At 35.3% G+C, this 12,145-nt stretch overlaps 1 protein-coding gene across 1 annotated transcript; it reads left to right on the top strand.

The window, feature by feature from the left end:
- The first annotated feature begins 4,241 nt into the window (after positions 1–4,241).
- On the top strand, positions 4,242–10,836 carry LOC121234756 (beta-amylase 2, chloroplastic). The gene is given in 11 exon segments (XM_041130848.1): positions 4,242–4,396; positions 4,486–4,886; positions 5,505–5,582; positions 5,827–6,030; positions 6,964–7,064; positions 7,066–7,156; positions 7,596–7,760; positions 7,983–8,243; positions 8,348–8,566; positions 9,172–9,391; positions 10,426–10,836. Coding segments are annotated over 10 exon segments (1,707 nt in total). The 5' UTR covers positions 4,242–4,396; positions 4,486–4,601; the 3' UTR covers positions 10,509–10,836.
- The last annotated feature ends 1,309 nt before the right edge of the window (positions 10,837–12,145 follow it).

Raw genomic sequence — 12,145 nt, 5'->3', positions numbered from 1 at the left:
TGGCTGCTTTTTCGAGCTCCTGTATGGACTCGAACAAAGGGGCTAGGCTCTACATGTAGTTTACTGACCAGGGAGGTTTATGGGACTCTGTCCCTGTTTATTTCATGTTTACTGTTTAGTGGGGAATGGAAATTGGTGAGGAAGATGTTAGTAATTTATTAGTCGTTGGTCCCACTCGAACTTTCTTTACCATAATATGTACGTCCTTTTGAAAGGTTGGATTTTGTATCGCCAATTGTGGTCATATTGACCATTTTTTTAGCTTGTAAAATCAAGTTGATGGCAATTATGTAAACCAAAAGCTTCCATTTTGCTCTACAAACATTAAGGGTTCATTGCATATGCATGCCATATGTGGCCATTATGATCAATTGGTCAAAACTAATATATATGAATTGGGTTTTTTCATTGCAATCTCCTATTTTTTCAATGGGCACGAAGATGATATCATATTAACACTGAATATATGGCACATTGATGTAAAATGATTTCCATATACAAACTCAATCTTATTGGTAATGGTAGTAGTTGGTGTGGCTTTTTGGTGTGTTATGAAAAGCAAACCTCAACATTTTGCGCCATTGTCAACATTTTGCGCAATATGTGTTGCTATATAATATGTATGTTGATGTTGGACAGTGGGATGATGCAGCAAAAATTAGAATGTTGATGAAAAAAATAATATCATAAAGCAACCAGGGTTTAGTTGGGTAGATTCTTCAAATTGATGATAATCTTAGTGATCAAATGACCTGATTAATTGGATTCACTGGGTTATTTTCTCAGGGTGATACCCGCATGGTGTGGGACGGGGTGGACCCTTCCCCAGACCCCACCCCACCCCACCCCCGGGTGGCGAGGGCAGGGCCCCTGCCCAAGCCATGATCCATTGGGTCTAAAAATGATTTTTTAGCCTAAAAAAATATTTTTAGGCTAAAAAATCATTTTTAGACTCAAATTACAATATAATTTAAATTATATTAAAATATATAAATACAAAAAGAATTTAAACTTATTAGAGTTGTATTTTATATTGCCTTAGTCTTCTAGGTATTCTCCTTGCAGGGTGGTGGCGGGGGCGGACACCCACTGCCCACCCCTGGTATTTTCCTTACAATGTATTTCAATTCCCTCTTATCAAGAGAATACAAAATTAGTTGTGTTTCTTTATATAGTCATTAGATGCTGAATTAAAAGGAATATGGATATTTGCTATTCACTCAAAATTATGTGTTGCCTTTTACTTTGTTACTAGAGGGATGCTTTGGATTCTTCAATAATGCTCAAATGTATAGACTTGAATGTTGCAAGTTTTGTGTTGCCCAATTTGAATTTCACCTTGTTATCTAATATTTACTAAATACTTTGTATGAGACTTTGTTTATCTGAGCATATTGGAATTATGAGTCTAGATTTAATTTTATACAATTATACTTGAATCAAGGATAAACACCACATTTGATGAAGATCCATTCTTTACCACTCTATTGCAAAGTGGTGAATAAGGTATCTCCAACACCCCAATGGCTAGCAGACATGATAATTTTGTACTCTAAGCAATACAATTGGAAGATGAAAAAAGGCCACCTAATAAGAAAACACAATAAGGTGTGTCTTTCATTGTAGATGAGGACAATCTCCTCGTGTCAGTTTGGCTCAATATTAGCCTGGATGTTATACGGGGGATGCACAAAAAATCTTCACAAATGTGAGAAAGAATTAACGATTATTACAATAAGTATAAAAAACCTAGCATAACAAATCGTTCTGGGGGTTAATTGATCAATCGATTGTCAGTGATCAAAAAATACACAAATAAGTTTTGTGCTGCTATTGCCTAAGTAGAATCATTGCATCTAAGTGATGCGACGGAGCAGGACAAGGTATGAGTTTCTAACTGCATTTCATTTTAAAATTTATTGCTAAAATTCTCTTCTCATATTCTCACTACATCAGCATATTTAAATCGAAAGAGTCAAAATCGTGTATAGAGAGACTAAGAAGGTCACATGCAACATGGAACATTACCAATGTCTATTAAAACACAAACCAAAATGGCAACAACATGTGTCCATGTTGTCAATAAGAAGAAAATCATATGGAAAATGCCCAGCTATTGTGGAGTCGACTCCACTAAGAGACGGCACGATAGATGACAACATATATGTCATTTATAAGAGATCTCTATGCAAGATGGTTAAGAAAGAAAGGAGGAGAAAGAGGAAAGCTAAAGAAGCTTTCGATGCCGAATTTGTTAAGGCCTTAACTCGCATGAGAAATGATAGAGCCATATGCACTTTTGAGATAAGACAAGCGATCAACAATTTTCATTCTGATAGGGCTGAATTACTGGTGGTGAAAAAAAGGAAGAATGATATGAAGAGAATGAAGATTGATATGGAGATAATGAAGTTAGATCTTGCTGGCATGAATGGAATGTAGCAAGAATATTTCTTGAATCTTCAAAAAGAGATTTTTGAGGATTCATGTAAGCGATTTTCATCTACTTCTCCATCTCCATTTTAACCTTTTGAAGATGTGTAGTTATCTCCATCTCAACATGTTCTTATCCACTTAATATTGTAATTAAACACTTTACAATTGGTTTTAGTAGCTGGGCAGCCACATGTGGTTGAAATACATGTGGCTGTGCAGCAATTATTGCCTATGCTATTTTGTAGCTTTTTATTATTTTGGGTTGTTGGATTGTTAGATATATGGCTTTTGTTCTGTTGGGCTGTTATTTTGGACAGTAACTATTGCCACATATAGGGTTGTTATATGTTGGTGAAATTCCTTTTTTTTTTTTTTTTTTTGCTTACTAATCTATATAATTTAGTGCTTGTAATCATGTGATTTACTCATATGAGATATAGCAGGCAGTGTTGGATTGTTGGATTGTTGGATTATAGCAAGCAATGTTGGATTATATGGGATATAGCAGGCAGTGTTAGATTGTTGGATTATAGCAAGCAATGTTGGATTATATGGGATATAGCAGGCAGTGTTGGATTGTGACTGTTATTTGTGTTGGATTGTTGGATTATAGTAGACAGTGTTGGATTGTACATATGAGGTTTTTATTTACATATGAGATTTTACCATTTATGTACATATGATATTGTTATTTTATAGATTTTTGGATTGTGAAAATAAAAATAAAAATGATTGTTGGAGATTATAAAAATAAAATAAAAAAATAATTAAAAGTATAAATTAATTAAAAAATATAAATAATAAAAATAATACTATTTTTTTTTATTATTGAGAGTGTGATGGCTAATCCAATTTAGATTTCAAGTTTTGAGTGATTAGTTAAAAGTAAAAAAGTTACATATTAATTAAAAAGAAATTCTATTTACAGTCCTAAAAGGGGAATAAATATACAGTCCCATTAATGAATAAGGTAAAAGGAAAAAAAAATCAAATTTTAAACATTAAGATGACCAATCCAATAACAATATTTTAAGTGGCTGTGTTTTCCTAAATGGACAGAGAAAATCGTGGCCCAATGCTAAATTGGAGTTAAGCCCAATCCGAGCTTGAACGAGCCCCTCAGCCTTATCATCCTCCACGTGTACGGTAAACAATGCTAAAGAAACTTCTTTTTTGTTTATTTTTTCAGCTTCATTTCGAATAAATAAACTATGTAATTAAGGGCTGGCTTTTGTTAGTTGATTGCATTCAAGTCGGTTTAGATTTTGATCTATTTTAATATCTAAACTAATGTTTTGAATACCATTTTGATAACCATTTCAATCTAAGCATTAAAACGAAAAATTTTGATATCAATATTATTTCGAAATAATTTATGTATAGATAAATTATATATATAAATATATATAAATTATAAATAGTCCAATCTAAATTGGAGATCTAAAAATGAGCCTGTAATTTGAATAAATAAAAAAAAAAAATAAAGACCAAAATCTATATATCAGTCGGTATGGTACCGGCCAATACGATCGAGATTCTAACAGGTACAAAATAATATACTTCTCTGTACCAACTACTCGGCTGGTACGATATATTTCGGCCGTACCGACGAAATTCAAAACATTGATCTAAACATACAATTCTTAAATTACTAAACTTATTTTAATTTAAAATTTCTTTATATGTAAGATTTACAATCTTTTTTAACTTCTAATAAATATAACTAAACTTATTTTAATATTTAAATACATTTAGATTCATTTTAATAAATTCATTCCACCATCTCAAATGATTACTGATCATAGATAGCTAAACTCAGCTCAACGTCGGCCTAAATAACAATATCTCGGATCCGTAACCCATCTTCACGGGTTCCATTCCCCGCCACTTTCTCCACCTATCTATTTGGTTCACGAGAAAACTAGGCGAATTTGAAGGCAAAGCAAGCAAAGACCGTATGGTATACTCCAATGAATTGTAATTAAATAAGTTCTCTCTTTTTGTTTCGTTAGCAGCATTGAGTGAAAAGTTTCTCTTCACGGTTTGCAGTTATGCAGCATGATCTCTTATTTTCGGGAAAGTAAGTTTCTGATTTTCTTTGGAAATAAACAGTGTTTTGAAAGTGTTTTCCAACTCCAACGTCGCTGAAAAAGAGCATTTTAGAGATGGCTATTTCCTCGATTCAAGTCTTCAATTGCCTCAGGGCTCCCAATGCATTCCCTGCTGCAACAACGGCTTTGTCTCCGCAAAACTCTCATAACCTTTCTGCTTCTCTTAGAGTTTCCTTAGGTTTTCGGAGCTCAGTGGACTTCAATTCGTGCGGCGTGAAGGGGTGCTTTGCATTGTCTAGCTCTCCGTCTCGGGCTTGGGCCATGGTGAGAGAGAGAGCAGAGAGGACTGAGGATTATCCTTTAGTGGGTGATTCTGTGGATGCTGTTGACGACCAGCTGGTAACACTCCATTTTTTTTCTGTTTAATTTTCTTTTTGATAAATTATTGTATCTTCGAGTTTCCAAATTTTGATAATTTTGTCTTGCTGGTGATTCTTGGTTGGTGATGGGGTTGTTAAGTGTGGTAGTGCTGTTTTAGCAACTGAGTTGAAAAATTGTGTATTGTTTAGCATATGTTAAGCATCATATTGTAATATATTTCTGCGCAAATGAAAACGGAATAATATCAGTAAGAGACCTCTATATCAGTAAGAGACAATTGCGAAGAAATAAGTGTAATAAGTGTATTAATATGCTCTTATTTCTTGTCAAAATAATAATAATAATAATAATAATAATAATAATAATAATAATTATAATAATAATAATATGCTCATTTTTCTAAGAAGTGGAAAGAAATTTTTTGGCAGGCCGATGTTGTTAAGTGAAATTGGAGGGGAGTTTAGAATGATGGTGAAGGTTGATGAACTTATTTGTAGAAATTAAAATGCATTCGTAGAAAGAAGTAACTACAAGAAAACGTCTTTAGTGGCCTTGTTGATTTTTGGACTATTTGCATTTCTTTAAACGATGACCCTCTTGCCATTTTTTCCAATAATTTTTAGTCTCTTTTGATAGGCTGTTAGCACAACCCAAAAGTTTCAGGAGCGTGACTTTGCTGGTACTTCTTATGTTCCGGTATATGTGATGCTACCGGTGAGTCTTTTACTTCTATTTCTGCTTTGTGACTGGATGTAGTCGTATTCTATTTTTCAGGAGTCCAATTATGTTTAAACTGCTGTAGCTTGCTTTCTGAGAGGGAGAGCAAGTAATTTTTCAAACGTTTCTATATGAAACCTTATGCACAGAATCACTGCTTACTCAGTACTGTTATGTAATTGCCAGTAATGGCTACAGTTTAGTAAGTTATTCTTATTTATTACAATGGGGGAAATGGCAGCTGGGCATCATAAATATGAACTGCGAGTTGGATGATGTAGAAGGTCTTCTTAATCAGCTAAAGATCTTGAAGTCGGCTAATGTTGATGGTGTTATGATTGATTGCTGGTGGGGAATCGTAGAGGCACATGCTCCACAGGTATATAATTGGAGTGGCTACGAAAGGCTCTTCCATATTGTGCGTGACCTCAAGCTCAAGTTGCAGGTAAGTAATATGTGATCTATGTTGCTTGAACAGCTATGCTTTTTTTTTTTTTTTTTTTAATATAGGCAACAGCCATGCTTCTTTTATCTTTCTACATCCTTACATCTCTGCTTTGAGGCATGTAAATGTTTCTTTGCATGCACTCTTTGTAATGCGCGTAGATAGAAAATAATGGTGATATAGTTACTGTTTGTATGACCGTCAACCTGTGTTGGTTGTGGGTTGATTTTGAGGAGTACAACATCAATTCGATAATTTTCTTTTTTTCAATTTTTTGATAAGTAACGATAATTATCTTCAAGATTTAAATCAAGAACTAAGCAGGTTCAAGCTCATTTGTAACCTGAGAAGTAGAATCTGCTGATTTGGACAAATGCAGATAAAATTGTTTCTAATTGGAGAATTATATTGGAATAAACTCAAAAAGAAAAAGAGGTTAATAACTGTAGATATTTAGTTATTCTATAGCATCTTTAAAAGTGATAGATATCTATACTTATCTACAAAAATGGGAAAAATAAATTTAATTGGAAACTAACAAGATTTCAACTATGGCCACTGGCCACCCAAATCTCAACTTACTATTGACTATCTCTGTTTCTCCCTCCCACCCCTTGCCAACAAGACCTTTATACGTTGGTCCATCTAAAGGGAAAATAGAAAAAGCCAAAATACACATAGAAACTGGCATAGCAAGGATTATATAAATATAATTATTTCCAACAAAACAATAGACAAAAGTACACATGCAAAGAAACTTGTTCAAATATTATTGTTGGGAGACATTAATAAGCTTGATATGGAAGCAAGAACTAAAATTATTTTCAGGATTATTCTCTGCTATAACTTACTGAAAAAAAATCCTCTGCTATTTCTGTTTTGAGAACCTCATGTTGGGCTTAAATGTCATTTCTTAACCCAAAATTGGTTCAGGTTGTAATGTCGTTTCATGAATGTGGAGGTAATATTGGTGATGATATACACATTCCGCTCCCTCGTTGGGTGGTGGAAATTGGTCAGAGCAATCCTGACATATTTCACTAATAGAGAAGGGAGGCGCAATACGGAATGCCTCTCATGGGGAATTGATAAGGAACGGGTCTTAAAAGGCCGGACTGCTGTTGAGGTATTTCATTTAACTATGATTTTTAGGTTATATTGGATCTCCATCTTTCTGTATAGAGGATCTAAGTTAAAGAAATATGTCATTTTATGTTCTCTAATAGATTTTAATGGCATGACCATTCATGACTTCCTTGTATCTTTAGACAATCACGCATAGGTGTTGATCTTGTATATGTCCCATGTAGTCTAGGGCTGTGACTACTTTCTCATTAATAAATTTCTTATTTACTGATAAAAAGAAAAAACATATTGCTAACTATGTTATCTGCACATACAGGCACCATTGAATCCTTGGATAAACCTTATACCAATCATCTAAAAAACTCTATTCTCTATAGTTAAATTTACAGCAAAATATTTTGATCTTCTATGATAGGGTAAGTGTAATTTTACCTTTTGGTTTGTTATTATTTGAAAAAAAAAAAAAAAAAAACACTCAGGTTTACTTCGACTACATGAGAAGCTTTCGGGTAGAATTTGATGAGTTTTTTGAGAATGGAATCATCTCTGAGATTGAAGTTGGACTAGGACCATGTGGAGAGCTGCGGTATCCTTCTTATCCAGCAAAGCATGGTTGGAGATACCCTGGTATTGGGGAATTCCAGGTACTCTTCTTTCTTTTTTCTTTGTGAGTAAATGGTGATTGGTGTGTATGTCATTAGTTGCTGCAAAGTTCTCCATAATTATGATTTTCTCACGAAAGTGTTTTGTTAAGATCCTCAATATGTCCTATAGTCATGATCTGGATCCACCATCACAAAATTTCAGTTAATTTTATAAAATATATCAAAGTCTTGTATGCCTTGATGCGACCTGTTTCAGTTCAGTGCTATGATAGGTACTTGATGAAGAGTCTTACAAAAGCAGCAGAAGCAAGGGGACACTCATTTTGGGCCAGAGGACCAGATAATGCAGGTTTTTATAATTCTGCACCACATGAGACTGGGTTCTTTTGTGATGGAGGTGATTATGATAGCTATTATGGCAGATTCTTCCTTAAATGGTACTCTCATGTATTGATTGATCATGGAGATCGTGTACTTGCCCTAGCCAATTTAGCTTTTGAAGGTACTTGCATTGCTGTGAAGGTTAGTTGCTTTCATTTGGTAAAAGGCCATAGTTACAATGAGAAACCTGTTTCTTTTATCCTTTTTGCTAATAAAAAACCTTGGCTTATTTGGTTAATGAGTAGCTATCAGGCATCCATTGGTGGTACAAAACGGCCAGCCATGCTGCTGAGCTGACTGCTGGATTTTACAACCCTTCAAATCATGATGGTTATGCGCCAATTGCAACAATGTTAGAAAAGCAAGGGACTGCTCTGAATTTCACATGCGTAGAATTGCGTACACTGGACCAGCATGAGGACTTCCCCGAAGCACTGGCAGACCCTGAGGGATTAGTTTGGCAGGTATGCATGTCAGAAACTCATAATGTTTTTCAGTAGTCGGTTTATAGTTTTATATCCTGGCGACAAGGGTTTCCTTGCAGGAACATCAGACGTATTTATAGTTCAATGTGGAAAATACTAGTCCTAGAGTTCATGATGTTATTTCAACCAAATTTCCATGTAGTTTGAGTCTGAAAAGCCTCTCTGATCAGGATCATTCAAATGATCTTCTGGTTAAATGTTGTTCTTATTCAACGACCAATTTGATTGGATTGAGAAATCAAGTTCAGTCGATTGTGGCTGGATCATCATGCCAATTGACATGTTTCTTATTTTCTTTTTTGACCAACAATCGGTTCTTTGTTCTAATATCTCTTGAGACACTGTATATGAGTGATTCCTTTGAAATACAATATGTGTTTTATTAGAGTTTAATTTACTCCTAGTTTAACATAGTGGAATCTTGAAGGTAGAGTTAACAACCAAGTCAAATTAGGATAATGGATCTGCTCCAGATTCAATTTTCAGTCTCTTTGTAAGTTATGTTATGTTGAATAAAGCTTTTACTCATTTAAGGAATATATATATATATATATATATATATATATATATATATATATATCCAGGTGCTGAATGCTGCATGGGATGTTTGCATTCCAGTAGCTAGTGAGAATGCTCTTCCTTGCCATGATAGAGAAGGCTACAATAAGATACTGGAAAATGCCAAACCGAGGAATGATCCAGATGGGAGGCACTTATCTGCCTTTACCTACCTTAGGCTGAGCCCAATTCTCATGGAGAGACACAACTTCATGGAGTTCGAGCGATTTGTCAAGAGGATGCATGGTAAGTATTCCCCTGCTTTTCCTCTTCTATATGAGCATTGCCAGAGCGTATCTTTTTGCTAAGTCCTACCCTCAGAAAGTCCATATATAAGATACATACAACACATCCTTCTGAATTCATTGAAGTTCTACTGCCTTACAAAGTAAAAGAGCCCTTGTAATACTCAGATTTAGCTATCATCGTCCATTTAACTTCATGCCCCTGCAGTTGCTGATTACTAGTTTTAAGCAATAATATGCATGGGCCTATTTCAGTTATCATGTTCTTGATTGCATTATGTACCTTGGGATTTACTTCAATTCACACTATTGTGTTTAGTTAAATTTCTTGAGCAAAGTTTCTTCCTGCATATTTGGGTCACCCACTTGAGTTGTACATCGATGAAACTTTTTTTTATGATAGGTCATGGTCAATGAAACTTCGGGTGATGTTTTCAGTTTCCTACATGGTTTCCGACCCCAATAACTTCTTTTGCTTTAAACCAGTATGGCACATTCTATTGGAGCATAACACTCATTGGTGAAGTATGATATTCTTTGCAAATGAGCCAAATCCTTGCTGTTTCCTTTGGATTTGACTAACTTGGCTTCGTAGTGCCTTTTGTGGGCCTTATATTCTCTATTGAATGAATTGACGCCTTAATTGTGTTTTCCTGGACCTTCCTCATCAGTCACAGGTAACCAAAGTTCCCAAGCCTTGGTGAAGACAATTGAAACCATTAGTTTATTTCATGAATCTAAAGACAGTCTTACTGTCCTCTCGGATTTTACGTAACTCCAATAACCTTTGGTCAAATCTGAAAAGAATTCCATGCTCAGAATACTTTCTGATCAGGCATACCAGTAACATCTACATATCAACTTCTTGGCTGTCTACTTCATTAATGCGTAGAATGTAAAATGTTACTGATTGTGAAAATTAATTAATTTGAGGTCACTGAATGACTTGATCTGGATCATGTGGTGGTTGACCTAGAACTCATCATTTTTGCTGTTGAGGATTAAAAGTTACCCTTGTCGTACTTCCAATTGCAGGGGAAGCAGTTTCTGATCTTCAAGTTAAACCAAACGAAGAGCATACTAAACTTCAGGGCACTGATGGCCAAGTTTCTGCTTAGGTCAAAGAAATGGATAAATTTCAAACATCTGTACATAAGTCCAGTGTTGTTTAACCATGTACTGAATTGATGGAATGCTTCTCCTAACGTTTCAGAGTTTCAATTCAATTTTCAGGAGGTTTTCAACGGCAATGATGGACAATTGTTCTGAAGAACCATCGACAAGCTGGCCGCAGCTACAAGCATGATACCTTATTTTGTGCCCATAGCTAATCAGAAAAGCCACATTCCTTACTTTGAATTGAAACAAATTTTAATCAATTCAGCACAAACTCTCCCTCTTTGAGATACCTCTTTATTTCAAGTAAATATGTGATATTTTAGCCAAGTGAATATGAGATATTTTAGTCATTTCACGTATGAATATAACATAAAATGATCTCCCATATTTAAAATAGAGAGATCTTATTCCCATCTTGGGGCAAAAGAAACAAAATAAGAAAACTTCTGTGTATTGTGAAGTCGAAGAGATAGGGCTATTTAATGCATCTACTCAAGGGCTATTTAAAGTTGACCATATTTAATAGAATCATTTCATCATATTGAAGCAAGCAACACCAATATCCTGCACCAAACACATGACACGTGCCACTCTTTTTCTTGTTTATGTTGCAGGTCGTGTTATGTTACCCATTATTTATGTGGCTTGTGTTAGTTTTTAAAGTCTGATCTGTTTAATTAAATGAGTTGTATTCAGGTTGACCCATATAATTTAATACTCATGACTTGAAACGACACGAAGATGAATTGCCACCCTTATGCACACATCTCAGTTGTAACAAACCCTAACCCCACATGCTTGCATAGAGACGCGCTCGCCTTTGCCCACGCACAAAACCCTAGGTCTCTCATGCTTGCAAGTGTCTATCTCTCTTACTAGCTGGACTTGACCACTGTATTCACCAAATAACCCCACGCATCTCCTGTCCTCTCCTTTAGTTTCCTTCTCATTGGAGCTCATTTTCCTTATCATCGATTCGAACCATGCACACTGAAATTTGTATTTCTCAACGTAGAGATTTGTGTCAAGTTCAAATTTTTAGAGCAAAGACACATTGTAAGCTAGAGAGTGCTTTGTTTTACCTTTGAGTGATTATTAAAAGGCGGGAATTCCTGAAGGATGTAGAGATTAGAACTAGCGGCTTTTTGTAGCATCATGTTTTGGCTTGAAATTCATTATCCATGTTCACGCTAGCATAGGAAGGTAATTTTGCAACTTTTGTCAACATTTTTGCTTTTATGTTAATGTTTCATAGATGTTATACACTGGATCTATAGAATAATAGTGAGCTCACTTCAAGGGTGAGTAACCTCCATAATAGAGAGAGAGAAATATAGGCAGTTGTATTGATCTCATCTCTCAAAGCACTATGTCCACAAGATGCGGGAAGGAAGCCTTCAATTTGTAATAATTTTTCCAAGTAGCTTCCTCTCTCCCTTATCCCTGCCACTGCACCAACAACCGGACCACTGACTGATTGTGGAGAGGACGGACTTACTGGTCCAGAATCTCCTCTAGTTTCGATTGTAAGACTCCCTGGGGGCTCATCAGGGGTAGTACAGTTGTAGCCGTGACTAGTTCTCCCAGTTGTTTCTTGAGTTAGGAGATGTGGAAGACGGGGTGGATCTGAGCAATG

This window comes from Juglans microcarpa x Juglans regia, chromosome 1D (genome assembly GCF_004785595.1).
Source record: "Juglans microcarpa x Juglans regia isolate MS1-56 chromosome 1D, Jm3101_v1.0, whole genome shotgun sequence".
Lineage (NCBI taxonomy): Eukaryota > Viridiplantae > Streptophyta > Magnoliopsida > Fagales > Juglandaceae > Juglans > Juglans microcarpa x Juglans regia.
This window is presented reverse-complemented; position numbering and strand designations above follow the sequence as displayed.